Raw genomic sequence first — 26,438 nt, 5'->3', positions numbered from 1 at the left:
CCATGTATATTTAAGAACTGTCTTAAGTATGTTTCCATTTTACATTTAAGACATTTACTCTGGGCAGACGTACTGTGTGAAAATCTGGGTTGGAGCTGCAGGTCTCTGCTTTTCATGAGTGCTTGTCCCAAATCTACAGACCCCGATATTTTTCTCCCTTCCCTCCGCCTGCCTGTTCTTTCTCGCTTTGTATTTTATTCTCAGCGGCATCTCTCCTCTCCTGCCTCTAACGTACCTGAGGATGTATGTTTCTCCTGACCGAGCCCTCTTCTTTTGGAGGCTTGTGTTACACATACACACAAAAAATTTTTAACTCCCTGGAAAAATCAACATGTACCAGCACTTTTAAAGAAATGTCTAGAAAGTTCCATGACATTTTTATGATAACGTAAACCTTTTCCCTCCCTCTTCTAGGTCTGAATGCCAGCCCAAGATTCATAATCTCTCATCTTTAGAGCTGTCTAGAGGTAATAGATGGTGGATTTTTTTTTCCTGCTCTAACTCTTTGAAAATTATAGCTGCTTGAGAATGTTTTATGGAACTATCAAAAGGTCAAAAGATTTAAAATAGCCAATAATAATTTGGACTGAGGAATGTTTTGATTAAGCTTTTAAATTTTGTTGTATAAATAAATTATATGGGTTCGAATGAGCTGTAAGATTTCCCTAAACATTTAAAGAATTTTCAAAGAGAGAGGATGTCTATAATTAAAGTAGTAAATCTTTAAATAAGCAATAAATTATGCAGAAGGTCTGGAAGCACTTACTAGAAATAAAGACAAGGCAGAGAGTTAGGGTGTAAATAGGTAAATACATATCCGTATAATTACACACATATACACCTACATGTACTTTTTTGGTCTGGATTGGTGTGCTTCTGACACAGTGTATTGAATATTCTTTTTTTTTTTTTTAAGATTTTATTTATTCATTTGACAGAGAGAGAGAGAGACAGCCAGCGAGAGAGGGAACACAAGCAGGGGGAGTGCGAGAGGAAGAAGCAGGCTCCTAGTAGAGGAGCCGGATGTGGGGCTCGATCCCAGGACTCCGGGATCATGCCCTGAGCCGAAGGCAGACGCCCAGTGACTGAGCCACCCAGGCGCCCCTGAATATTTTTAATACTACAAGTATATTACACATCCAGTGACAGAATGGATTAATATGTTAGAATCACAGGGTTCTAAGGAGGCTTTGCAATATCCCTCCTCCAGCCTAGCCTCTAATTTCAGGTTCCATCCCCTTCAATATGTCTCTTCACTTTCTCAGCCAAAGAAATTCTGAGTCCTAACACCAGTCACTTACTACAGTCTTCAAGGATACAATGTCTACTACGCTCTCCCCCGTAAATCACGGCCACTTCTATTTAATAAATAATTTCCTATCATACCTGCTTTCTTACCTCACCTGTATACAATGTAGCATCCCTTGAACATGGGGTGACACCTAATACGGGTAGTTCTCTTGTTTCCTCCATGTTGCCTTTTTCTGCCACATCTGCACGAGCCAGTTTCTGTTGGTGCACGTCGGGGAGGAGACGATCTCAGAGACACCAAGAGCCCGGACGATGAAGCCGGAGCTGAGAGGGCTTATGTTGCACAAGGTGTCTCAGGAGTGAGGGCTGTGTGTGTGTTGGAATGTGCCTTCCACTCAGCCAGGCCTTGACCACGCTGCCCGAAGCTTCGCTTCCTGCCGGTTCAGAGCCTTGAGATCAGCCCCCGGTGAGAGCTCGGGGCCTTTCCAGGTGGTTTCTGAGGACAGGTCCCCCTGGGTATGGATTCTAGACTATGTGGGAGTGTTTCAAAGGCCTCTGTGGACGTCCACTCTCCTTGCATTTAGGGTTTGCCCTTCCTTTTAGGTTTGGGGTTAGCTAGCCGTTTGTCCCAACGTCATCCCAGCTCAGGCAGATGGAACGTCCAACAGTTCCCCTCGTTGTTTCCTGTCCGTGTCCCTGGGGAAAAGCTCTTTACCTGGGCCCTCTCTGAGTCTAGTAGAATTAGAATTAGCCTTACGGTTGGGTTTCCTGGGGAGCTGCCAAATAGGCCACATCATGACAAGTCTCTGACAAAGAGTCTGCCCTGGCCCCCCTGGTGGCTGCTGGAGTCCTCTGTCACTGTGGGTGCTGGGTCTTAGGGCTGCCGTGGAATTAGGGAGAGGGCAATGGAAACAGGGCAAGTTAAGACACCACAGAACTCACCAGTCTTAACAAAATCAAACTGTTTTTCTTAAATAAACGTCCCCTCGATTTTTGCAAGCCTGAGTGCAAATTAATTACCAGAGTTCTTTAAAAAAAAAAAAACAAGTTGACTTTGACAAGTTCTGCCAGTTTTCTTGTTGCTTTTATGGAGGAGGGGACTTTTGAAGCACGTTATTCTGCCTTTCCCAATGATATCATTTGTTGTCGTATCTAATTTTGTATTGATTTTTTTAAAGGGGCACCTGGCTGGCTCATTTGGAAGGGCGTGTGACTCTTGATCTCTGAGTCGTGAGTTTGAGCCCCATGTTGGGTGTAAAGATTGCTTGAATAAATAAATAAACTTTAAAAAATTTTTCTTATAGAAGAGCTCGAAAACTAGATAAGCTTAGGACTCCTGGGTGGCTCAGACGGTAAAGCCTCTGCCTTCGGCTCAGGTCATGATCCCGGGGTCCTGGGATCGAGTCCTGCATCGGGTTCCTTGCTCGGTGGGGAGCCTGCTTCTCCCTCTCCCTCTGCCCCTCCCCCTGCTTGTGCTCTCTCTTTCTCTATCTCTCTGACAAATAAATAAATAAAATCTTTTAAAAATTGTACAAGCTTTAGGTCCCCACAAAAATGAATCTGTCCCTGGTGCTAAGCAGCTGTTTTAAGTCCTTTACAGGTATTAATCTACTCTCACCACAATCCCTTGAGGGAAGCCCATTATCATCACGATTCTACCTGGAAGTGGCGTTCAGCTCAGAGCCGGCAGAATGAGCAGCCCAGAGTCACTCTGCTGGCAGTACCGGACTCAGAGCGCAGCACGCAAACACCGCGCTGACACACCTTAAAACTGGTAGCAGGTGTTTCCTGCCATTCACAGTCCCCAGGCCCCACTCCAATCACATACAAACCCTCTACGTTCTGTTGTTTTTGAATATGTTCTAGAGTTAACTTCAGTGCCTCCTTCTGCTGATTCCTTTTTAATATATATAATATATTAATACATGTTATATATTAATACATTAATAAAAATATATATTATATATTAATATGTGTGTATATATATATGTATATATATATATTCCTTTGAAATTAAACATCATTGCTCCACCAGGGGGTTAGTTTTTATTTTTCTAAATCTCTACTAAAAAGTATAGTTCCATAAATTATTCATCAGCAATCCTATGAAATATTTATTTATTTGCCAACTTTTCAGCACTATGTCTATTTCTTGTTTTATTGGGGATCAAGTACCAACTTGTCTGGTTTGGGCTAAAAACACAGTAGGATTTCAGAGAGGGAGGGGCTGGAGGAGAGTGCAGGGCAGGTAAGGGTGGGAATGGACCACACAAATAGGATGGACATTAAAGGCGAGAGGGGGTCAGGGGTGCTCTGAGATCACTGTGAATGGAGCAAGGCTATAAACAATAATAATGTGATTCACTTATAGTGCATTTTTAAAAAGATTTTATTTATTTATTCACTCATTCATTCATTCATTTGATTAGAGTGCGTGTGCAAGCCGGGGGAGGGGCAGAGGGAGAGAGCGCAGGAATATCAGGCAGGCTCCACCCTCAGCATGAAGCCTGTTGTGGGGCTCGATCTCAGGACCCTGAGATCATGACCTGGGCTGAAATCAAGAGTCAGTCACCTAACCAACTGAGCCCCCCGGGCATCCAACCTGTGTTTGATAACTTCCTAATTTATGGCTCCTGTCACCGACACAAAGAGCACCTGGAGAACTTCTACTTCGTATCTTTACTCTCTTGGGCTACAAAATCAGTTCTTTGTCTAAAGAAAGCAGGAAAACATGTGTCCGCGAGGCTCATTCTCACAGTGCTGCCTCTGGTGGCCTGGCCCCAGCTGCTACGTGGCAGGGCAGGCCGGACCAGCGTGCAAGCTCGAGAGCCTGCTGTCCCCACGTGGTGTCAGCGACACCACCACATCGGTCAGAGCTGGATTGGGCCTCCCAAGCTAGGATCCGAATCACACATAACTCCTGTCTTCCCACTAAGTAAAAACTTGTGAACTGAATGCAGGAATCATTAGAAAGGAATGGGTGTCTGAGAAGTTAAATTAGCCCATAGGAAAAAAATGAACCTACTTTATGAATGCCAGTAGGAAAAAAAAATAAGACCTCTGATTTTGATGTTCAATTTTCATTGAACACAGTTTTCAGTGTTTCGTTTTTAAGTTCATCCTGATTTCATTTCACTGAAATTTTTCCCTCAGTACGAAAGTACTGGAAAACCCATAAAAACACAAAGAAAAAAAAAGGAGTCCTAATGACAGCACTTAACATATATTTGATGGCCCTATTTTGATACAAGATCTATAAGTTTATATTTTTTCTATGCATTTAAAATATACTTTTTAAGAATTGCATACTGCAGGGGCGCCTGGGTGGCTCAGTCATTGGGCGTCTGCCTTTGGCTCAGGGCGTGATCCCAGGGTCCTGGGATCGAGCCCCGCATCGGGCTCCCTGCTCCACTGGGAAGCCTGCTTCTTCCTCTCCCACTCCCCCTGCTTGTGTTCCCTCTCTCGCTGGCTGTCTCTCTCTCTGTCAAATAAATAAATAAAATCTTTATTTAAAAAAGAATTGCATATTGCTTATATATTTCATCCATTGCATACCATGAAACTTCTCCCCTCGATAATTGAACAGCTGCCTACCATATCCTTATAGGAAGCACTCTACTTACATAACCACTCAGGTCGTTTCCAATTTTTTTCTGTTGCAAATAATATTATGATGAGCGTCCCTGCACATCCATCCAGCCATATATATGGGATTTCACTTTAAAGACGGACGCCAACCGAGAACTGGATCGTTCTCCCTATGTTCCAATAAAAGAATGTGATTAAAATTATGCATATCATCTCCACCTGTCCCATCAGGTATTTGACGGCAACTGATAATTAGCAACTGCTCCTACAGTGATCTCATTTACACTAATTAACAGAATCAAATAAGGTTGAAATTTATTGTCCTGTTCAGTGAATCATGAGTCTGGCAGCTGCTACTACGGAGGCAAGAGTGATGCCAGGCTGTTAACAGATTGTCTGAAAAAGTATTTTGCTGATTATCTTCTAATGAACTTATTCTTAGGAGACAATGTTGTGAGAAATACATGACCAAGTTTCTCTCCTGAGAAAAGTTTAAGCTGATTTTGCGTTGGGATTTCTGATACAAAAGGGGAAGCTCCTTCAATTGATAAATTTACATTTCAGCCCGGGATGTGCTGGGAACAGGCGTTCTGAGATATGCTGCAGAGGAAGTAACTGGTATCTTCTCCGAGCGTGTCCCCCGGTTTTGTGGGGCAGAGAAAGGCAGTACTGCTGAGTGGGGGCCAGGCCACCTGGCGACAACTGTGCGCTTTAATTTTCCATCTCATCCTTAATCTAGAGTATCCATTTTGGATGAACCAGATCTTATCTTTTAATTTGTATTTACAATAAATGGACCGATATGCAAGTGTGGTCACTGTCATGGCAATAATAACAAGGAAAGAGGGTGGTGGGTCTCTGTCATGGTTAGACAAGGTGTTCCTTTTTTTTTTTTTTAAGATTTTTTATTTATTTACTTGACAGAGATAGAGACAGCCAGCGAGAGAGGGAACACAAGCCGGGGGAGTGGGAGAGGAAGAAGCAGGCTCATAGCGTAGGAGCCTGATGTGGGGCTCGATCCTATAACGCTGGGATCACGCCCTGAGCCGAAGGCAAACACTTAACCGCTGTGCCACCCAGGCGCCCCAAGGTGTTCCTTTTTTTAAAAGTTTTTATTTACATTTCAGTTAGTTAACATACAGCGTAATATTAGTTTCAGGTATAGGACATCATGAAGCATCACTTTCATACATCACCTGGTGCTCATCGCAAGGGCACTCCTTAATCCCCTTCTCCCCCACCCACCTCCCCTCTGATAACCATCCGCTTGGTCTCTACAGCTAAAAGTCTCTTTCTTGGTTTGTCTCTCTTTTTCCTTTGCTTGTTTGTTCCTTAAATTCCACGTATGAGTAAACTTGTATGCCTGCCCAGTCCCTCCCCAGCAAACACATTCAACATCTCCCCATCCCACCACCAGGGCTCTGACATCTATCTGTGAGCGTCTGGGCTTCATCTTGATTTATTTTGTGCTTGTATTAGCAAGATGCGTCCTAAGGTCTCAGAAAAGCCTAAGAATGCTCAAAAATGTTTTTGTATAAATTAATGGTAATGGTTTCTTCACTTCACGTGGAGCTTAGAGAAGTTTTCCTAGGAATACGCCACTTTTGGATATTGGGGGAAACCTGTATGAGCACACAAGTCTCTATGTCCCTTAAAAAAATACGAATGTTAAAAGAATTTCCTCAGTGCCCTGCAGTTCCTGAGATATAGTCAGAATTTAAAAAAAGGGAAACTCCTAGAAAAGAAAAGGCATTTCTTTTCTAGTAGGCTCCATGCTGAGTGCAGAGCCCAGCGTGGGACTTGAACTCACAACCCTGAGATCAAGACCTGAGCTGAGATACAGAGTTGGACACTTAACAGACTGAGCCACTTGGGTGCCGCGAAAAGGCATTTTTTGTATACCAGAATTTCATATTCTCATGGGCTGACATACCATCACTTATGTAATCGAACTTCTGTTAACATTTATTTCTTCTCCTTCATCATAGTAATTTTACAGAACTATCCTTGTAAATGTGTCTTTTGTATATGTGTCACAACATCTGTAAGGTAAACCCTTGGAAACTTAATAACTTGGGCAGAACATAAATGCATCTTAAATTTTGGCAGGTACCGCCACTTGCCCCCATAGAAGATTAACATATACATGAGATAAATAAATATTTGCATTAAAAAAGCATAAGAATATCTGTTTTCTCACATTCTTATCAAAACAAAATATCAAAGTTTTGGTTTATAAATTTTATAGCAAAAAGAAAAATAGATTTTAGTATGTGTTAAGGTTGAACAATCTATCTTTTTATAAGTTTAGTAGCCATTTTCTTTCACCTATATTTTTGTGTTTTTGAACATTTTTATAAAAAGGCATAGCTGTTATTTCTTATGTAGATGATAGCCTTTTTATAGAAGCTCTTCATATCATAAAGAAAAAAGTCATTTTTCTTCTATTTCATTACAAACATTTTCCCTACTCAGTCACCTCCTTTGACTTATTGATGACATTTACTGCATGGTATTTTTATAAATTTTGTAAATTACATTTAGTAATCTTTTCTTCTCTGGCTTCTATTTTGATTTGTTCTCACTACTTAAGATACCCTTCTCCTGTATTTATATTATTTGTATGGTTTTGTTTTATTTTTTTAAATATTTATTTATTTGAGAGAGAGAGAGAGTGAGCGTGACCCGGGAGGGGCAGAGGGAAAGAATCTGAGTGCAGAGCCCTACTCTGGCCAATCCCAGGACCCTGAGATCATGACCTGAGCCAAAACCAAGAGCCAACACTTAACTGACTGAGCCACTCAGACACCCCTGGTTTTTACTCTTAAATGTCTGGTTTGTATTAAATATATTTGGTTTAAGCAGTGAGGGTTCCAAATTGACTATTGTTCTCTAGAGGACCACGTAGTTGTCTCCAAACTATTTGTTAAATAATCCATGTTTCAGGGCACCTGGGTGGCTTAGTCAGTTGAGCCTCTGACTCTTGATTTCAGCTCAGGTCATGATCTCAGGGTACTGGGATCGAGCCCTGCATCTGGCTTCACACTCAGCAGACAATCTGCTGGAAACTCTCTCTCTCCCTTGGTCCCTCTGTCCCTTCCCCCTACTCTCTCTCTCTAAAATAAATTAATAAATCTTTTTTAAAAAGCCATGTTTCCCCCCATTGATATGCAATGTCCCCTTTACACTGAAGTTCACACATGGTCTTCCATCAGAATTTGACAAAACTAGGGGCGCCTGGGTGGCACAGCGGTTAAGCGTCTGCCTTCGGCTCAGGGCGTGATCCCGGTGTTATGGGATCGAGCCCCACATCAGGCTCTTCTGCTATGAGCCTGCTTCTTCCTCTCCCACTCCCCCTGCTTGTGTTCCCTCTCTCGCTGGCTGTCTCTATCTCTGTCGAATAAATTTAAAAAAAAATTAAAAAAAAAGAATTTGACAAAACTAAATCCTATAGCTTGAGTTTATGCCTTTTCATGGCTAGCTACCCCAGATTTACCCCAGTATGTCACCAACAAATACTTTTATCCAGATTGATGCTGGGTTAAAGATAACGTTGTTATGTAAATCTATAGGTTAGACTCTGCTCTAACAGAAAAATGTCACATTAGGTGAGATTAAGAGCTATTTTGAAATTTAAAGACATTTATACAGGAAACTGTTAAACTGTATTCATGACATAAATTATACTTCATACTTATAGAAAAAAGCATATTGTATTATACCCAGTGTCCTCGTTTCTTGAAATTTTTGCAAACCATTTTATTGCTTTCATTTTATCAGACGGTGTAAATTACACAGCGACTCACGGGTCAGAGAAAATCAGTTTATAAATATAAATAATTTAATGTAATTTTTCTTATGAATTATTTTTGTTTCTTCATAGTAATTGAAGTTGTATTATAGATTCTGGCTACCACCCTCCCTTGCTATATATGGTGTTGCAAAGTTGGAAGTAATTTACTCCAATTTAGCAAACAGACCCCTAAGCAAAACCTATAGTTTCCTTGATTTTAATGAGCCAATTTATATACAGTCATATCGCAGCCATCTAAAGTTGGCTTAGGTCCCTGATGCCTATCTTTCTCATTATAAATGTTCCAACTTATCAAAAATCATTCAGTATTGCTCAGGTCTTTGAGGTTTGGCTGGGCTAGTGAGCAAGCATGGTCACAGCATAGGTCTTCAGGAATGCTAATTAATAATAAATAGCACTTACGTAGGACTTTCTATCTTCAAAGGACTTTGCAAACACTAATTAACCCACATACCAACCCCTTTAAAAGAAATAAGCAGGAATGAACATTCGTTTTATGAATGAAAAACTGACTCGCAATAAAGCTGTGATTACGGCTGGCCGGAAGGTATTACTCACAAATGACAGAATGTCTTCCCCCATCATATTTCACATGATTCTGGAACAACTTTCTCCACTTCAGTACAATGGAGCTTTTCGTCTGGTTAATTGCTGTGGGGGACTTCCCTGTTCATCGCGGGCTGTTCAACGGCTTCCTTGGCCCCACCATACACCAGTTGTGCTTCCCCAGTCTTGACAATCAAATAGTCTCTAGATGCTGCCTGCGCCCAGGGGTGGGCGGAGGAAGGTGTGTAAAAATCATCCCCAGTTGTGAACCACTATGGAGAAGAAAGGGCAAAAAATGACTGCCTGCCTGTTGGAAGGTTCTCCCTTATAAGAACAGTTCTTTTCTCCAATTCACATTCTGTTATTACCATGTATCACAGAACCCCTGTACCTGTTATTCCCCTTCTCCCTTATGGACAAAATACTAGCCCGATGACGCCGAGTACCAAGCGTTGTTTGAAGACACGTCCACGCACATGGGTGCGCACATGCATGCACGCACACGCACGCTTCGTCCTCAAGACAACCTGATAAATTAGGTGCCGTTACTACCCTATTTGATACAAGAGGAAACCAAGGCACAGAAAAGTTGCATTGCTTGCCCAAGTACGAAGGTCCGAATTCAGACTCAGGCCCCTTGTGTCCAGGGTCTGTGCTGTCAACCGCTACCTGCATGTGTGTCTTTTTCCAGCAGAGTTGTTAGACGGTGAGCACAGCTGACGTCCTAAGTGTCAGTATAAAGTCTCTTCAAAACCACAGTAACCACAGTGACACGATGCATAAAGAAAGAAGAAAGTCTCAAAAAAGAAAGTAGTGAAGCAACACTGTGTCATTGTACTCCAACTATATTTATGACCCTCCATAGACACCAGACACACTGAAGCATAAGGGAGTCCTGCAGCATTCTTCAGATCCTCACGGAGCTAACTCACAAGATAACATCAGATAAATCAATTTTGAGGCAGAGAATTATAAAGAGCACAAAATTGGTAAGTTCCTGGGTGGTAGGGAGGAAAGGCATCGTGACTAGGGAACTGGGGCAGATCACATGATAAAAGTGGCATATCAGCTCTTCAAAGATAAATAGGATTTAAAATGGGGGGATTGTCATAGCAGGTGCTCTAAGAGGGCATTTCAGAAGAGAAAACAGGATAGTCATGGAGGTAGAAAGGGCGAAGTGTAATAAGTCAGTGTGGCTGGAATTGGCTAAGCAGAGAAAGACAAGACTGAAGTCAGGATATAAACGTGTTATAATCAATTTGGATTTTTCTTTTTTCCTAGTAAGACTTATAGAGCAAGTGGAGAAGGAGGAGGAAGTATTTCTTTACTGCCTCTTCAGCACTAAACACTGCTAGCACTTTGACGTGCATTCCTTATTTAATTACTGAAGGTTTTCAGGAGGAGGAGAGCACGATGAGATGTGCACTAGTCATCTATTTCTGCATTTCCAACTGGAGGCTCAAATGGGAAAGCGTTTGCTTCCCTGCTCTCATGGCTTTGGCAGGATCAGCCCCTTGCCGCTGTAGGATCCATGACAGCTTACTCTATGAAAGTCAGCAAAGAGAGAAAGAGGGAAAAGAGATGGAAGGAGGGAGAGAGGGAAGAGGAAGATGGGGGGAGGGAGGAAGGGAGACAGAGAGAGGCTAGTAAGACTGAGACTCACAAAATATCATGTAATCATGTGGTGGCATCTATCATCTTTGTCGTATTCTCCTGATAAGAAGTAAGCCACAGCGCCTGCCCACCGTCAAACGGAGAAGATTGTACAGGATGTGAACACCATTATGCAGGGATCATGGGGATGACCTTACACTATGCCCACCAAAGTCCGTCCTCTGACCCTCAATGATTCCGCCTCCCTCCCGTGTGCAAAATACATTTGCCAAATGAAAATACTGTAGCTATTTCTAAGCTTTTTAATCTATGTAGCTAAAAATAAACTAATAAATTGCTAGAATCAGGGTGCCTGGGTGACTCAGTTGGTTAAACACCCAACTCTTGATTTTGGCTCAGGTCATGACCTCAGGGGCATGATCAGAGTCCAGCATTGGGCTCCACCCTGGGCACAGAGTCTGCTTGAGGTTCTTTCTCTCCCCCCACTTTTGCCCCTCCCCACCACTCTCTCGCTCTCTAAAAAAAATTGCTAGAATCTCACTTAAAGAAGGAATTTAAATTACTTTTAATCTACTTCAAAATATTATATTTGCTATCATGTCTATGAAAGAAAACAAGCAAGGATGGCAAAACTAGTTAATCTACAGATACACTGAAAATCCTACTGGGGAGCTTGGGGGGCTCAGTCAGTTAGTTAAGCATCTGCCTTTGGCTCAGGTCATGATCCCAGGGTCCCGGGATGGAGCCCAGGCTATTTTTTCATTAATTATCTGAACAATAGTTTGAAACAAAGAGATATCCCTAACACATTTGGGATCATTAATTTAATCTAGAATGTTAAATTTTAAGAATTTAAAGTTATAGAACATATTCTAAATCATCATATTTCATGTTTCACGGTGAAACATGTTTCACGTTTCTATTATTTTTGTTACTTTTTAATCCCCAAGTTTGTTATAATGTTTGAGACATAATATGTGTTGAAAACCCTTTATTGAATTAGATTTTACATAGAATCAGGTCATCATCCTATAGTCACTGCAACTACCCATAGACATAAAAAGACTTTTAATAAATCCAACCAGTACACGATAACCCTAAATGAAAAGTTACAAACACGTAAGAATTTTAGGGCTGTGAGAGACCTAAGAACACTTTGACCTTTATACCACTCAGCCAATGCCAACACTGAGATCCACTGAGGCGAAATGATAGGTTTAGGGGACATACATCATTTGTTTGAGATCACACATGACACGATACCCTGAATAGTAGTAAAATGACTGTTTAATGTCATCATTATACATCAAGGAAAAAAATCCGTTTTGACCAAAGACCGATTTGGATTGTCCCTGGTGTGTTTCCGCCAGAGAAAAAGCGGCGATGAAGAGAAATGGGAACTGCATTTGTTTAGAGACTATCATGGCTCAGGTAGCACATCAGGTCTGTTAAAATATATTTAGTCTTTACAACAATGTGAATGAAGAGTGTGCGGCAGCCATAGAAGCTCGAGAATACTGAGCTGCAGGCCCTCAGACAGGAAGACAAATTGACATCTAAATAAAACTTTCGTAGTCTACGAAGTGACTGCTGTGGTCTGAATGTTTGTGTGCCCCCCAAATCCAAGTGTGGAAATCCTAACCCCCAAAGGTGATGGTATTCAGAGCTAGGAGTTTGGGGCGTTGTTTAAGTCATGAGAGGGGCGCCTTCGTGAGTGAGATTAGTGGCCTCCGCCAGGTAAGACACAACAAGTAGTCTGCGATCTGGAAGATGCTCCTCACCCAACCATGCTGGCACCTTGATCTCAGACTTCCAGCCTCCAGAACCATGAGAAATAAATGCTTGCTGTTTAAGCTCCTCGGCTGATGGTATTTTTGTTACATGAGCTTGAACTAAGATGGGGGAATCAAGAAATAAATCTTAGACGGGAGCCTGAAATATCTTGCTTAAAATTCTTCAATGCATTTTTCTTGAACACCAGATACAACTCATACTCTGAAGTGTGGCATTCAAAGTCTTTCAAGGGGCACCTGGGTGGCTCCGTCGGTGAAGCGTCTGCCTTCAGCTCAGTTCATGATCCCAGGGTCCTGGGATCCAGTCCCACATAGGGCTCCCTGCTTGGCGGGGAGTCTGCTTCTCCCTCTCCCTGCACTCTTGCTCTCTCTCTCAAATACATGAATTTAAAAAATCTTTAAAAATAAATAAATAAAATCTTTCAAAATCTATCCTAATTTACTTATATCTCTCCCTCCCACCTAGATCTGAGTGTTTTACAAACATTGTCCCCCGAATTTTTATAGTCCCCATGTCTGTTTTTATTATCTTCCCTCTGCCAGGAAAAACCTTCCATACCACTATGTCTGAGGGAATTCAACTGATGGTTCCAGAACCCACTCACTTATTAACCCCCATCGGTATAATTAACCTCCTCTGGAAAAGCCCATGTAAGAGCAGCAGATAAAAGCTAGAGGGGCCTTTCTGTATGTCAGGTGCTATAGTTCTGTCCTCAAACATTCTGGGTGAGATAGATACTGTTTCCATTTGAAAGTGTAGAAACTAAGGTTTTGCTCAGATAACACAGGTAATTGGCAGCAGAACTGGAACTGAGCCCAGGATAACTAGATTCTATTCTTCTCACTATGGCATATGGCTTTCCAGGAAATCCATCATTCCCTTCACTAGGAAAGCACTTATCTTTTGTATTCCAATTATCTTTATCTTTCTGTATTCTGTGAGTTCCTTGAAAGCAGAGGCTGTCTTTTTCTTTCTTTCTTTTTTTTTTTTTTAAACTCGTATGACTGTCAGAGTAAGAACTTAACATACGTTGCTTAAAACTGAATGCTGATGGTTTATGGGATAGCTCTAGTGATCAGGGAATTCCATATTAGATGTTTTAAAGCTATGCTCAACCTATTTTCCCCAAAGTGAGAATTCCAAGGTTTCCAATCATTTTCCCCAAAGTGAGAATTCCAAGGTGTCCAATCAGCCCTGTTCACGCCAATGTCAGGCAAAGCGCACAACTATGAAGCAGCTAGGGCAGCCACCTGATTTTCAAAGAAGGTGCCATCAGCCTAAACATATGAACTCTTCCAGGATGGTGCTAGGTCATCAGGGATGCAGAAAAAGGTGGAACTCTTGAACAGTAAATATCTCGTCCTGCTTTCTGGCAAGAACCCACAGCCTTGGTGAAGAGCAAAGTAGACTTTTCTGTCTGATTCGGAGGATTTATTCCATTAATATTTATTGAGTGACCGATTACAACAGTGAATAAAACATACCAAGTGTTTTCATTCATGGAATTTGTATTCTAGTGGTAAGAAAGAAAGATACAATGCCTTGGAAAAACATAAAGCAGAGTGAAGGGATAGTGAGTGTTGGGGACATGAGTGGGGCAAACTATGAGAGACCCGAAAGAAGCTGAAAGGAAAATCACACAGACCAGTGAGACTACAGTATGGTAAGCAAGGGGGTACCTGGTAGGAAATCAAGTCAGATAGCTAACAGAACATAGGTAATCGGGGCCAGGTCCAACAGGCTGTTTATAAGACTTTGGAAGTTATGAGTGATGCGGATTCAGTAGTTTTGACCAGTGGAGGAAAAAATGAGTTGACTGCATCTTCAAAAGTAAAAATGGCATCCTGGAGAGTGACTGCAATAACAGTGCAAAAAGGAAGGTGATAGTAGTCCAGGAGTAATAGGGGCAGACCATGGATATTGGGGAGTGTGCTGAGAGGTCACATCCTGGATTATTTGGAAAGTCTAGTCAACAAGACTTCCTGTGTATTGGAAACATGAGAACAGAGGGGGCCGAGGATGGCTACACGGTTCTCAGCTTGAGCAGTGGGGTGAACAAATGCACCATTTAGTGAAGAGGGGAACACTGGCAAAGAGCGTAAGTGTCTTCAAGAAATCCAGAGTTCTATGCAGAATACTTGTAAATTAAATTAGGTCATCTAAGTGACTGCAAGATAACCCAGAGGTCTGTGAATATGAAACAGACGGATCATTGACAATTGTTCACACTGAGTGATGTGCACACGCAGGCTCATTGTACTACTCTTTCTTGAATTTTAAAATTTTGCTATGATAAATGTAGTTAGACCCAGTGAGTATGGGAGACTCATTAGACTTCATGTGGAGATGTTACGTGGAAAGATACATGAATTGGAGTTCAGCAAAGAGCTTGGGGCTAAAAATATGTGGGAGGTATCAGCATATTTAAAGCCAAGGGATGGGATGAGAATACCTCGGGAGCGAAGAAAGATAGAGAATAGGTACCGTACTAAGCAACTGAACTCTTCAACATTTAGAGATGAGAAGAATCTAGAAAGGCATTTTGCATATCAAATTTGCATAAATGCATACCAATTTACTAAAAAGTACATAACTGTGAATCAGCAATTCCATTCTAAGAATGTATAAGAAACGAAACAGGACTAGAATACACAGACCATGATACAGATTTAATGCAATCTTCACTAGGAAAATAAAAAGGTGGGGCAGGGAGATGGTGGCAAGGTCAAATAACCTGTAAGTCGAACAATAACGGGCTAGCTGAATACATTACACTACATTCAATAGAATAGTATACAACAATTTAAAGTGATGTGGTATATTTTAGTGACCTGTAAATTCTCCCATTGAGAAAAGCTGATCGAAAAAACATTATAATTTTATACTTCTCTGTTACACAGTAAATAATGTATTTTGTACTTTCCTTACTATCAATAACCTAAAATAGTGAATTTTACTACCTTTGGTGGTAAAATTATGTACTTTTCTCCCCTATTACCCTTACTGGTATCTGTTTTGTAGTTTTCTCAATAGGTATTATAAAAATATACAAGTTTAAATTTTTTTTTAAGATTTCATTTATTTACTTGAGAGAGAGTGTGTGTGAGAAAGAGAGCACAAGCAAGGAGAGGAGCAGAGGGAGAGGGAGAAGCAGACTTCCCGCTGAGCAGGGAGCCCAATGTGGGGCTTGATTGCAGGACCCTGAGACCATGACCTGTGCCGAAGGCAGACGCTTAACTGATTGAGCCACCCAGGTGCCCCGTAAGTTTAAATTTTTAATAAAGTTCATTTCAGTAATATGAAATACAAAGGACCTCAAATAGGAACCTGATTTGAATCAGTGAAAAATTATATTGATACCATAATATCTATCTGATTGAAATAACTATTATGAATTGTTTTAAAATAAATACATCATAAATTTTAATAGCATATTAAATATTTTATTTAAATTAAGAAATATAACATTTGTTACACTGTTTCGATAAAATTTCAAATTACTTACAAATAATAATTCCTTGGGTTCCATATTTCAAGTATTGCAAAGGTGTCATGAAAGCATATTTTTCAAAATGAATAGACTGTATTCTAAAATTTGGTATATAAATTCAGACACAATACATATTATACATAATGATTTTTAATAATTTAACGATAAAAATCATTTTAAATAGAACAATTTACCACTCTGTAATGGAAGTTACAACACATATGCCACCTTGACATGTACCCTGGATTACATCTAGGAAAATCACTCTTTGTGAATACGATTTATCCTGGAGTACAGTTCACACAGAGACACTCTCTTTAACACATGCTCTGTTTCAGAAAAAAATAAATATGGGCCAAGTACTTTTAAAACTGCAAGTTCCTTTTAATTAAATTCATATAATTTTAAGTTATTTCTCCTAATTTACCTAATGACATCATTAACAAGGTTTCATTCATGAGCTTGCCCTTAACCTTAAAAAATAAATTTGTTTACATTTCACACTTGAAAGAATTTTAGCCTTCAATTTAAAAGATATTTTTTACAAGTCCGATTGTAACAATTCTGCTTCTTTCTTGCAATGCTTTTATTAGGTAAAATCTATTAAAATTTTGACCACAGAAAATCCACTTAGACCAATGTTTTTAATGACTCTAAAAGCTTCTGAATGTATCTTATTAATATTTGAGTCAAAATTCTTGATTTCTATAGGGATATTATATAAATGTCTCTTCTCTAAACTGCTTATTTCATCTTGGTTTTAAAAGTCATTAAATACTACGCTGCTAAAAGAATTTTTTCTTTCATGGCTTTGGTCCATTTGGTGTCTTATCTATCTCAAAAGTTAAAATTATTGTTTTTCTATATCTAATAATACTGTTTAAGCATTACTTTTAAGAGATGAAAATAGAGTGTAGTTTAATATTTTATCATGACCATCTGTTACAATGAGGCTACCGGATCACAGGCTTCCCTCAGTAGAAAAGCTAGGTTTAAACCAAATATCGATTTTCCTCCTGCAACTCACACTTGTCTATGGAATCAGTGACCCAATCTTGTTGCAGGATTTTAAACTTTCTCTTAAGAGTTCTTCGAAAAGCTTTTAAATCTGCAACACGACTCCGGTCCTCCCCGACGACTACGTGAGACACTCCCCGAGCTAAATGGGAAACTACCTTGGCTCCATGAAATCGAAGTTCCAAACCCATGACAGCTAATCTCGTCCCTTCGATTTTGGTACTCAAGTCATTAATGACAGCATACACGTCCACATAAATAACGTGCTGTCGGAACATACTGAGAGGGCAGCGGTCCCAGGAATACCGAAACTCTAAATGGGCAATCACAGAAGCCATTTCTCCAGGAGTTTGTTCGCCGGAATTTTTAATGCCTGAGAACACTTCCTTCAGTTGGTTCAAATCTGTATCAACAAAATAACTGTCGCCATAACGATCGTATTCACGGGCAAAATGTTCCTTTGTCGATGGGCACATATGAATCATAAAGCGGGGCTGCCACGGCACACAGCTTTTGGTCTTAAAACACTCTAGCAGCCACTCGGGCTTGACAACATCATGTTTATTCGAAGAAATTATGTTTTTCACTCTGATGTTCTCGGACCCTGCGATCACGCAGTATGTGTCTGGGCCTGGATTTTGGACGATATAACCTCCAAATTCTGCGATCCTGTTCTCCAGATCAGGCTTTGGATGGCTGTCCATTCCGCTCATGACACAGAACTCCACATCTTCGAATATATTAGAAACTTTGTTTACGTTAGAAAGGTTGGGTGCTTTTAAGTGCTCGATAATTCCAATAACTTTCTTCACCTTCGGGGCAGCTTTCCGCTTCTTTTCTTGCGGCTCATCATCATCACCTACGTACAGGTGTTTGGACGCAAGCTTTCCCGACGCTTTCCCGCGAAGTTGCTCTAAGTCATCCACGGTGGTGCATTCGTGCCACTCTTTGTCTTCTCTTATCCTTTCGATCCTTGGAAAACGCAACGTGCAGCCAGCTTTATACATATCACTGGAGACGATCTCTGTCGCCTTCACTTGAACAATGACAGAATGGCAAGGCTCGATGTATACTTCTGGCTTCTCTGTGCCACATAAAATGCCGCTGGGTGGAGCTTTTTTATGAAAAGGCTTCCAATGTTTGGCCAATTTCAAACCCAGATCGTACAGTTCCTTCATGGTATAACCGGAACCAACACGGCACAGAGTGTGAAACACGGATGGTTTTTCACCAGGAGGCGGCTTTTCTGCTATAGCACATAAAAAATGAGACATCATCCCACCTCGGGAACCTTTGCCCCAGTAGCCCCCGACAATTAAGATGTCCAGCTCGTCCATCAGCCCATCCACGTACTCTGGTTTAATCTTCAGCCATCCTTCACCTCTTTTGTCTGGCTTGTAAATAGACAGAGGGTGTTTTATCATGATTCCCTCTTCTCTTTTATCTATTGCTTCATTCAAAGCATCGATCACTTCTTTCTGAGTATGAGCTTGTGTTTTTTGCACTATTTCTATTCTACCTGGTATTGGTGTAAAAACACTAGTAAGAATTTCATGCCTCTTTTTCAGGGTCTCACGTCCTAGCTTTTTATTATTAACCATCAGTACATCAAACACACAATAACAAGTCTGCAAATCAGATTCCTCCACCATTCTTTTGATATCAAACTTATTCCCCTTTTGCATAAAAGTCTGTGTGTTAGGGTTGAAGGCCATCATCTCGCCATCCAGGATACAGATTTGTACGTCTGTTTTGAATGCACTGTGAATGAACGGTGTAAGAGAACCTTCCTGGGGAGAGTTGCCGAACTGATCCGTATAGTTATATCCATTCCGGGAGAAGTACTGATACACATCCCCCTGTCTGTGCATTTGCATACGCTCGCCGTCTAGCTTGGTTTCAATGTAGAAACTCTGGTGTTTCATGTCCTTCTCGATTCGCTCAATATCTGCTATTGCAGCCAGCATTGGTTTAAAGGCAGAGAATAAAGTGATAGAAATATCACTGAGGCCTATGGAAGGATCATGCAGTTGCCTACAGACTTTTTCCAGATCGGTGGTGACATTATGCAACTCAGCAGCATCATTATGGAAAACAGAAAATACAGACTGCTCGCTGAAACCAAGTTTTAAGTCCTTCACAATCATCCGTATAAGCCACTTTTGTTCCAGGGCTGAACTCTGACTTATTAGCTGAAGAAGACTCTTCTTTATCAGGTCCTTTCTTCTGGCAGAATTATTGCTGGCAATTGAGTCTAAAATGTCATTTACCTGCTGTATGGTTAAACTTCCCTTCTGCAAACATCTTGGTTTCAACACAAAATACGCAATTGTTGCAAAGTCTCCGGCATCTGCACGAGTTCCAGTGGGTGTTCTGTAATTCAAAAGTTTAAGTGCGTCTTTTCCTCCTCTAGGTAAATTAAGCAACTCAATATAAAGCTTAGCAAGCATAGTTTCTTTGATTCCGTAGGCCATTCTCTCTCTTTCTAGCTGAGGGAGAATAAGTCTCATTGCTGGATAAAAGGAGTCGCTGACATCTCTTTGGTTCTTATGAAGGGCATCATGAAATCGTCTCCAAGAATCTAAAAATTCCCTGAAGTGTCTGATTTTTTCTGCACGTCCTCTACTTCTCTGTATGCGTTCTAAAGTTGAACACAAGTCTGCAAAAGGAACGTGAGATGCGACAGTCGGCGAAGTATGTGAGGCAGCCATGGAGATGGTGGTGAACCAGAGGGTTTAACTAATGAGGCAAGAAGAGAATAACTTTCAGTAAAAGACAAAATTCAACCACATATTTAATGTGAAGACCTTATAGACAGTGCCTCGTTCATGATCAATGTTTGCTAAATGAAAATGAATCGATGCTAGAAATTATGTCTCTTTTCGATCTCTACATTGAATGAAAATCAACTATTTTACTTCAATCCTATTTAGTATATATTATCAAAAGTATCACCAGCCCCTTTTGCTACATTTACAATACTGAAATCTACCACTTTCTCTTCTCCCTAAATTCTAACTTCTATTGAATTAATGATTCCATTCCTTATTTAGCTCATTGTGCAAAAGAGTAACAACAACAGAAAAACAAGGCTCAACTCATTTCATTTCTGGGCTTCTGAGGTAAGGCCTTTCCTGACATTTCTCCTCCTTTTCTGTCGGACTACCATACAGCATCAGAAATAGGCAGTTTTAACAAATCACTGAATTGAAACTCCGCTTTGCGGGAAGTGTAGGAGTTCACCAAAAAAAACCAGGTATCTTCTTCTTTTAGCCAAACAAAGGCCACCGTCTGTGTTTACTTTCACTTCACGGCTAGCTATGCCAAATCACTCCAGTGTTCAAAACCCAACTCTAAATACCCTCCCCATGAAATCCTTACTTGACCTACCTCTTTTAACTCTATTTTGTTATAGTTACTTAATAGCTTTACAAACTTAAATTCATTAGTACACTTTTTTGTTCATATTCACATGCCGTTTACCTCCCAACAATTCACTGACTGCATGTGCGCCAGGCACACAACATGTTTCTGCCTTAAGAGAGCATACATTCTGTAAAGAGAAAGGGGATATAATGGGAACTAATTATAAAATGCTAAGTGTTTTAATAAAAGTAAAATGTCATGAGGCAGACCTTTTCACTGAAGCATCTTCTAAAGTCAGAGAGGAAATAATGGGTACCTTGCTGGGTTAGGGTCTAGACTTTCCCAAAGTGGTCACCACAAGTGTGAAATTTCTTTGAAGTTTTAAATATTCATGCAAATTCTTTTTTTTAGGCAGGGGGCAGACAGAGCGGGAGAGAATCTTAAGCAGGCTCCATGCCCAGTACGGAGCCCAACTCACACCCTGAGACCATGACTCCAAATTAGGAGTCAGATGCTTAACCAACTGAGCCACCCAGGCACCCCAGCAAATTCTTTTAGAATCTATAAGATATCAGAGTTATTATATGATTTAAACTATGTAACATTAAAATCAACTAACTTGGGGCGCCTGGGTGGCACAGCCCTTAAGCGTCTGCCTTCGGCTCAGGGCGTGATCCCGGCGTTCTGGGATCGAGCCCCACATCAGGCTCCTCCGCTGGGAGCCTGCTTCTTCCTCTGCCCCTCCCCTTGCTTGTGTTCCCTCTCTCGCTGGCTGTCACTCTCTGTCAAATAAATAAATAAAATCTTTAAAAAAAAAATCAACTAACTTTTCCAAAAAAGACTTCAAGTAAAAAAGTGTGTTCCAGGAATATAAGCCGTGTCCTATCTTGTGGTTTCAGACACCTCCCGGCACATCCCCATGTTGCCTAGAGAGCAGGGAGTCAGAGCAGCCTCCCAGGGAGAAGAGAGATCACTGTAGTCTCAGAGACCATGAGATTCCCCACGACAGCAAACAAGACAGCACACACTACCAGCACAAGGCTGCATTGCCTGATGTCTGGCGCAAGAAATCCAACAGCTGGTTATGGTACCACTGTCACTACACTGCCAGTCTCCGGAGTTCAGGAGCTGTAATTTGTGTCCGAAGTGCCTGGCACGTAGTAGGTTTGTTAATGGAGTGAATTACTGAGCACCTAGAGTTGAGCTCCTGGAGAAGCACACGAGGAAAGGCGAGAGGCTGGTCATACAGCGCTCCGCCCCCAGTACGCCTGGGGGATTCATTTGCTCAAAATCATGTAGCAGCTACGACCGCACTGGGAAAGTTTCACAACAGCCATTTGGTGGCCTTTAGGGAAAAAGGCCGCACTTCTCAGTCTAATGCCTGACAAAGGAAACTCAACTTCTATGGAGTCAGTTAGACCAAGAGACAAACCCATGAGAGACCACTTTCCTGAGACTTTTATCTTTGAATACAGTAACTGCTTCCTCTCTCTGTCTCATTTGCATAACTGACTGAACCACCTGATTCTATATGTTCACTGTCTACCTCTCAAAACATGCTCCCTCAAGCTAGTACATTATGGTATATAATGTATTTACAATTCATATGCAATATATACATAAAACAAAAAATGTTAAGAAATACTTCTTGGAATGTTCAAGATGGGTATATAGCTTCTGATCTATCTGAATATTCTACTTGGTCTCAATTTCCCTCAACAAGTTCCAGGCAAAGACTCAAATTACTTTATAACAACACTGAAATCTAGGTTACACATGTATGCCAAGACTGCTATAAATATAACAAGGGTTCCAAAATTAATATAAAATGAATAGGCTTAAATATTTTTACTCATTAAAATTACACAAGAAAATCGCTTCTCAGCCTTTTGGCTAAGATCAAGTGTCAAATTGTACAAGAAAACAAAAATAAATTAAAATTGTACAAAAAAGTCAAGTATTAGGATTTCCATTAAACATAAAAGGATTTCCTTTTAAACATTCTCTAATTTTATTTTCTGGGTTCTGAGCTTGTTAGCTGATGTTTTTGATTTGTAAAAATACAAAACAGTTGGTGGTTAGGGTTCAGGCACTGGAGTCCAATAAATGTGAGTTCAACTGTGGACTCAACACTTAATAGCTGTGTGACATGGAGCAACCACATAATTTCTCTAAGAGTCAGTTTCCCTAAATGTAAAATGGGGTTAATGAATGTAGAAGGTAAGACGAGGATGACATCAGATATTTTAACAAGGTGCTTAACACAGTACTTGGCAGTTAGCAAATCCTTGATTAATTTTAGTACCATAATGCTTGTTGATGCAAGTAACATTTAAAATGTAAGTATTGCAAAATATTAAGCAACTAAGGGAAAGGTATGCTTTATTCTTTGATATAAAGAAGACACTCAAGAGAATGAATACAATTAGTGTACAATAATGACTCATCGTCTATTCAGCTGCTGCCTATATTGTCCTCAAGTGACACAACAAAACATACTAGCAAGATAGTATTCCGTGAATAAGATGATTCAGGGCTATTTGATTGGAGAGAAAGTGATGGGACCACTTAAGTTTCCTCCCTGCACCCAGGAGGAGATGATGGGCTTCCTATGAGACAAAGGGTTTACAGTAGCCTCCCTCCCACAGAACTTTTGACAATCCGAAGGAGAATCTCAGCAGAAAGGAAAAGGCCAGAAGGCGGTGGGAGACGAAATGTAAGAGAAATAAGGCTCCAGTATCTCTGTCCGACTCCTCCGGAACATGCCTGCAAAACCATAGGAGGGATCCACACCCCTCCTCCGCCACCCCCTCCCCCAAAGGAAACCCGCCACAGATCCCGGGTGAATCCCTGGCGCGGGGAAGATCCCGTTACCTCTCTGAGCCCGAGGGTCCCCACCGGCTTGGGGAGGAGGGGGTCCCCGGAATCAGAACGTCTGCAACCACAGCATCACAGCAGCCAACATGGTCCCTGGGAGGCAGACGCAGGCGAACTCCAGTCCTCGTGCCCCCAAGTCCAAGGGTGGGGGTCTAGATCAAGAACCCCAAACGGAAGGCCCGACTTCTAACGCAGCGAAGTCGCCAAGGTGGCCCGAGCCCTGCACCTGTGACGCAGGGAGGGGCGGAGGGACTGAAAGACTTTTTGTCCCGAAACAAGAAAAACAAACTTCGAAGACCATCAGCATTTGCTGGATTGAGAAGACGCGGGACGGCCCCCTCCCGTTTTGGTCATCCAGGCTCAGCCTCTGCCTGCCCAGACTTGCCCTCCGGCTCGCCCAGTGGACTCCGAGGCCCCTCCCCAGCCGCGCCGCCGCACAAACTTCCTATCAGAAGCGGAGCCCCAGGTGCGGTCACCAAACCGGAAGCCGCTGCCCAAGGAGCTGTTCCGCCAGCTGCACCGGGCGCAGACGCAATCGCCACTGAAGGCCAAGGAGGCCCTGACATCATGAAGATGACGACTGCGTACGCCGTCGCAGCTCCAGGCCGTGACGTCATAGGGATAATGTGCGCAGGCGCAGTGACGCTCTGGATGGGCTCCGGAGCGCCTTGCAAGGCTGGGGAGGACTCCTGGGAGCCCTTGTAACAGTGTGACTACAGACAAAATTCCCATTAGCCTCCCAAGGCAGCAGGTGCTCTTTGCAAGTGGTTGACCCATGAGAGTGGATTTCGTCTCTGAGTGAGAACCGAGAGCACATTCTGTACTAGCTCCTTACTTGGACCATGAACCTAGTCTTCTCTCTGCTAGGCCTGCTCACTAGGAAGTGACAGCCTCATGGAGTTCTGTTCTGTGTCTGTAAACAGTGGTACCAACACTCATCTCACTGGTTCGTTGTGAAAATGCCCAGGATTGAAAAGGGCATCTTCCCTCCCGAAGTGTCTGCTGTTTCCTTTAAATGGAAAAATAGGCTTTTGCAAAATTGCCTAAGACTGTCCTTTCCTATTTGTTTCTCACGATGGTACAACTTTGATGTGAGTTCTTGTCTTTTAATACAGAAATAATACATAATTCACAAAAATACATAATATATAATTCTTAATACAGATATGAAGAGTTGCATGCCCAGAAATCAACTCTGAACTCTTCTAGTGTCTGTTCAAGGATTCAAAATAAAATAATTTGGCAAATCTTTATTCAGCAACAATACAGTAATTGTGCTAGGCATTCAATACTGAGATGAAAACAAACTCAGTTCACATATTCCAGGAGCTGTTGATTTCTACCAATGTTTTGTTATGGTTTGTCTTCTTTCATGGAGAATTGAGGAATTATCCATGAAGATGGGGGGAACAAGTTAGAATTATTTCCCCTTACCATAAAATATTGTTGCTTTAAGATATGGTATTTTAAGAAAGTGGTATTTTGCTGCAACGGACTCAGAACATCTTAGAGCTGTTAAGTGCCCTTAGGAGCACTTAGTGTACAAAAATCTCATTTTACAAAACTGACACTTATTTAATTCACAGTATTAGTTTGTAGTAGAGCTAGATCTAGGGCTCCTTCTAGCCTAATAACATTCAATGAATTTCCTTGTATGTCTAATTCACCTAAGTTTTCCAAATATTTCTCTGAAATCAGCTATGAAATTTTAAAGTCACATGATACTCTTGTGATGATAATTTCTCTACCTGCTATTCAACTTAATTATCAATTTGTTTTGGAGTAGCACCCAACAGTGTTGGTAGAGGACCCCCCCCCCCAGTTGCCCATTTTATGAAAGGGCACTCGTCTGTGCACATTTGCACCTTGTTCAGCATCTACGGAGCTCCTACAATGTCAGACTTTGCACTTTATGTTTTTGATATAAGAGAAGAACCATGGATTATGAAATCAAACTCCAAATTAATTCAAATCTTAGTCTTCAATTTACCATATTTTAACCTTCCTAATGCTTGGTTCAAAGATAATCTGGGGTTTTTCATTAAGTATCTTCTAGAGTTGTTGTGATCATTAGTTTATTTATGTAAGTAGTCTACCTTAGTGCCTAGCATTTACCAGGCGACAAACAACAAGAAGCTATTATCAAGAGCCTTTGACCTGGAGCTCTCCATCTGATGGAGGATACATGTTTGTTTTTAAATATGAAATATTCTTTGTATATATAAAATAGGGTACATGGTATAGGGAATGACTGAGGGAGGGGGACAGACATCTGTAGAAAAACAATTTAGTATAACTTGCTGCCCAGGGGGATTGATAGTGAAGCTATTAAAGGATCCCTGGGTGGCTCAGCTGGTTAAGCCTCCAACTCTTGATTTCAGCTCAAGTCATGATCTCAGGGTGGTGAGATAGAGCCCTCAGTTGGGCTCCACGCTCTGAAGGAAGTCTGCTTGAGATTCTGTCTCTCTCTCTCTCCCTCTGTGCCCCACTTGTGCTCTCTCCCAAAATAAATAAATAGAATCTTAGAAAAGAAAAAGACAGTGAATCTAATGAAACACCAGCTTCAAGGGCCCATTTGTGTGGCCACTTCCCAGGCCCTGGACTCTAGCAATGTGTCCCTGGTCTTGTGCTTTTGTAAAATTTGCAAAAATAAGATAATTTTGCATTCCTTTTCTTTGAAAGGTCCTCTAAATCTCCCCAGGTTCAGGCCTCTGACAGAGGTAGGAGACGGCAGGGTTGGGAGAAAACAGAAACAAAATGAGTTATGCACGCCTTTTAAGTACTCCAATATCCTCCTAACTCTATTAGGCAGACACGCTTTCTTATGTAATTAATACTTATTTGTGTGCACGCTTAGAACTGTGTCCCGAAGGGAAATCTGGTGCGTTACGAACACTCACCCTGGGGACCTCGGATGAGGGGCGGAAGGCCTCCAGGGACCCCCTGGCGCAGAAGCCACCGAATAGCCCACCGCGAGCTCCGGTGCCCCGGGGGCCAGACTCCGAGGTATCTTGTCCGTGCGGGCCACCGTCGCGGGGACTCCCCCGACTGCGGTTTGTGCGCATGCCCGGGAGGGCGGGT

At 41.6% G+C, this 26,438-nt stretch overlaps 1 protein-coding gene across 2 annotated transcripts; it reads right to left on the bottom strand.

Annotated features, from left to right (window-relative positions):
- Positions 1-16,028: 16,028 nt before the first annotated feature.
- On the bottom strand, positions 16,029-26,404 carry LIG4 (DNA ligase 4). 2 transcript variants are annotated; one of them, XM_026493586.4, is made up of 3 exons: positions 26,258-26,404; positions 23,355-23,583; positions 16,029-19,853 (listed from the first exon to the last, which is right to left on the bottom strand). In XM_026493586.4, exon 3 carries the CDS (start codon positions 19,823-19,825, stop codon positions 17,090-17,092), a length of 2,736 nt encoding a protein of 911 aa, XP_026349371.1. In that variant the 5' UTR covers positions 19,826-19,853; positions 23,355-23,583; positions 26,258-26,404; the 3' UTR covers positions 16,029-17,089. The 2 variants fall into 2 exon arrangements, with proteins under 2 accessions (XP_026349371.1, XP_026349372.1); XM_026493587.4 differs by lacking the exon at positions 23,355-23,583 and having other exon boundaries at positions 26,258-26,401.
- Between the last annotated feature and the right edge of the window lie 34 nt (positions 26,405-26,438).

The sequence above is a fragment of the Ursus arctos genome, unplaced genomic scaffold (assembly GCF_023065955.2).
Source record: "Ursus arctos isolate Adak ecotype North America unplaced genomic scaffold, UrsArc2.0 scaffold_10, whole genome shotgun sequence".
Classification (NCBI taxonomy): Eukaryota; Metazoa; Chordata; class Mammalia; order Carnivora; family Ursidae; genus Ursus; species Ursus arctos.
The sequence above is the reverse complement of the archived record's forward strand: the minus strand, read 5'-3'. Positions and strand labels throughout refer to the sequence as shown.

Bases quoted from the DNA above. Each gene is read 5' to 3' on its own strand.
- LIG4 (XM_026493586.4), bottom strand. From the start codon at position 19,825: ATGGCTGCCTCACATACTTCGCCGACTGTCGCATCTCACGTTCCTTTT.